Source organism: Nanorana parkeri, unplaced genomic scaffold (assembly GCF_000935625.1).
Source record: "Nanorana parkeri isolate BGI_ZX_2015 unplaced genomic scaffold, ASM93562v1 scaffold548, whole genome shotgun sequence".
NCBI classification, from domain to species: domain Eukaryota; kingdom Metazoa; phylum Chordata; class Amphibia; order Anura; family Dicroglossidae; genus Nanorana; species Nanorana parkeri.
The window spans coordinates 929,134-931,995 of record NW_017306816.1 but is presented as its reverse complement, the minus strand read 5'-3'; the positions used below and the strand labels follow the sequence as shown (position 1 = coordinate 931,995).

General features: G+C 43.2%; 1 protein-coding gene across 1 annotated transcript in view; it reads right to left on the bottom strand.

Moving 5' to 3' along the window:
* Positions 1-556: 556 nt before the first annotated feature.
* CTBS (chitobiase) overlaps positions 557-2,862 on the bottom strand; it is an 18,029-nt gene continuing 15,723 nt past the window's right edge. Inside the window, exons 6-7 of the mRNA XM_018561870.1 lie at positions 866-1,027; positions 557-788 (exon numbers count right to left, since the gene is read on the bottom strand). Coding sequence (XP_018417372.1) covers positions 603-788; positions 866-1,027 — 348 coding nt within the window. The 3' untranslated portion in view covers positions 557-602. The remainder of the gene's footprint in view (positions 789-865; positions 1,028-2,862) is intronic.

Sequence of the window (2,862 nt, the reverse complement as noted above, 5' to 3'; positions counted from 1 at the left end):
TTTCCCAATAATAATTACTGTATCTTTCAGAAGTCTACTAGAAGAATGTTGGAAATCTTCTTTTTGCCCTGAAATGGCAATAGTCTACTTAGGCTTTGAGTAAATTGTCATTCTCAGTTTTTGCACCAATATTCACTTTTTTTAGGATATTGGTGTTCATCTTACTTTATGTATATTACGACTACTAGTTACTAGAACCATAAATAACTGAAAGATATAAATAAACAAACCTTAAAACAATAACAAAAATCAAATATTTTATATTTAAAAAAATATCTTTAGTGATATAAACATAGCAAAATCAACCATTTATCAGCAATTTAGTCGATTTCCAGGCTAGCTAGACAAGACAAAGATTGTTCTTAAGAATCATCTAAGACGGGTAGGCAAACGCCAGCCGACAAGTTGTGGTACAACTACAAATCCCATTAGGCATTGCAAGACTCTGACATCCACAGGCATGACTCCCAGAAGCAGATGCATGATGGGATTTTTAGTTCCACCGCAGCTGGAGGGCTGAAGTTTGCCTACCCCTGCTCTAGGATATACCACCTTGTAACAAACCACTTCCTGGGCTAGAGGTGTCAAACGGCCAGCAGCAGTTATGGTATTAACGCTTTCCACATCTCCTTGGTTTGCTCCTGGGCTACAGGATCATCAGAATAATCCAAAAGGTCTCCATTCCACATCCCGATCCCTCGGAGGCCGAGCTTCTTGATGTAGGCTGCCTTCAGTCTTATACTCTCTGGGTCATCGTACCACACTTGATGGGTTTCCCCATTTTTGTCCTGGTAAACATTTAAAATAATGTGCCTCAGTGATCGTAATGGAAAACAAAATACAGCGATGGCGCAATCATACAAACCTTGTAATTGTAAAAAGGAGCCTTCTGCTCATCATTCCATAACCGCCCTGTCAGAGAACTGTTCACCTGCTTCATAATTGTCCCGTAGCCTACCTGACGGCCTACCGCATCGCTGCATGGAGCTCCTCTGAACGCGCGTTTTTCCAATGCACACCGGTTATCCTTAGAGAAATGCAAAAACAGTCCTTTAGGAAACAAAGCTGCCAAATCTAAAGAACGGCTTTACAATTTTTTTAATGGTAGTTGATGAGAGAAATCTGTAGACAGGTGCTCGATTTGCATCCCCAAAGAACAGCGCAGGAGAGGCAGACCCAGAGGCTCCTCGTGGCAAAGCCTATATGATGATATCAAGACTGTTGACGTGAACCTGACCTGGCTGCAGGTCAAATCAAAAGCTGGACACCCGTCAACAGTGGAAGTCTTACTTCGGCCCTATGTTCCCCAATGGAGCAGAATTATTATTATTACATTATTATTATTATTATTATTACATAGTATTTATATAGCACCAACAGTTTGCGCAGCGCTTTACAATGTAAGGAAGACATTACAATTACAATACAATTCAAGACAGGATGGTGAGGAGGGCCCTGCCCCTGAGGGCTTACAATCTGAAAGAGGAGGGGGAAATGATACATGAGGAGGTAGCTGTGTGGGGATGAATTGTCTGAGAATGTGATGGTTCAGTGGTTAGGTTGAGGTGGGATAGGCTTCCCTGAAGAGAAGAGTCTTCAGGGAACGCCTAAAGACAGTCAGGGTAGGAGATAGACGGACAGGTTGGGGTAAAGAGTTCCAGATGATGGGAGAGACTCTAGAGAAGTCCTGGAGGCGAGTATGAGAGAGATCACATAAACCATTACTATTACCTGGTCTCTACAACCTTCCAGGTGCTGCAGATTGGCAGCCAGTTCAAGGGGTGTATATGTAAGTCAGAGGACTATAGTTTGATGACAATAACTCATGTCTATTTCATTTTGTGAAGACAAACAAAAATGTAATTCTCTTTAAAAAAACATGGCGAGAAGTTACCAGCTTCAATATCAGAGGATGAACAATGTTAAAGTGTATATAAAGTCAAATCCTTTTTTGTTTTACTTCTGGATAGAGTAGGAAAGGGTTAGAAGAGCTGTAAGGCTTTTGTTTTGCCATTTCTGTCCAACTGGGTGAATTTCTCTTCACTTGCTCTTCTGTAGATACAACAGGAAGTAAGAAGTCTTCTCAAGGTGAGAGTGAATTCCTCCTTAAACATTGTCACTGGAACATGGTGGAAGATTTCCCCTCTATTCCTGTACTGGTAACTGTTTAAAATCTTGGATCTTCGCTCACTTTCAGCCCCGGTGGACAACAGTCACCAGGACAAGAAGAGAGTAAATCTCCTTAACAGAGAGAGGCAGCAAAAAAACAAACAAAAGTTGCTGGCTTCCCTACTCTATGCAAAACCCAATGTAATAAAGTTTTGACTTTAGATGTCACTTTCTCTCCTCCCCGCTGGCACACAGCAGCGCCCAGCGGGGAGGAAAGAAACCTGGGATGCGCTGACGTATCGGCACAAAAATGGCACTTTCGGCATTTAGCCAAAAGTGCCATTTTCGGCCGATACGTTTAAATCTCCTTAACAGAGAGAGGCAGCAAAAAAACAAACAAAAGTTGCTGGCTTCCCTACTCTATGCAAAACCCAATGTAATAAAGTTTTGACTTTAGATGTCACTTTCTCTCCTCCCCGCTGGCACACAGCAGCGCCCAGCGGGGAGGAAAGAAACCTGGGATGCGCTGACGTATCGGCACAAAAATGGCACTTTCGGCATTTAGCCAAAAGTGCCATTTTCGGCCGATACGTTTCGGCGGCCAATATACCGGTGCATCCTTGGGTCCATGCTTTGGTGGTGACCAGCACCTGATTGTGCACCTGTTTACATCCCTCATGTAATGTGTTGGGATGTGTTCAGGGCCCCACATGTGAGTCAGGAGAGCTCCACCCTGGAGTCAGTGGAGGCCAG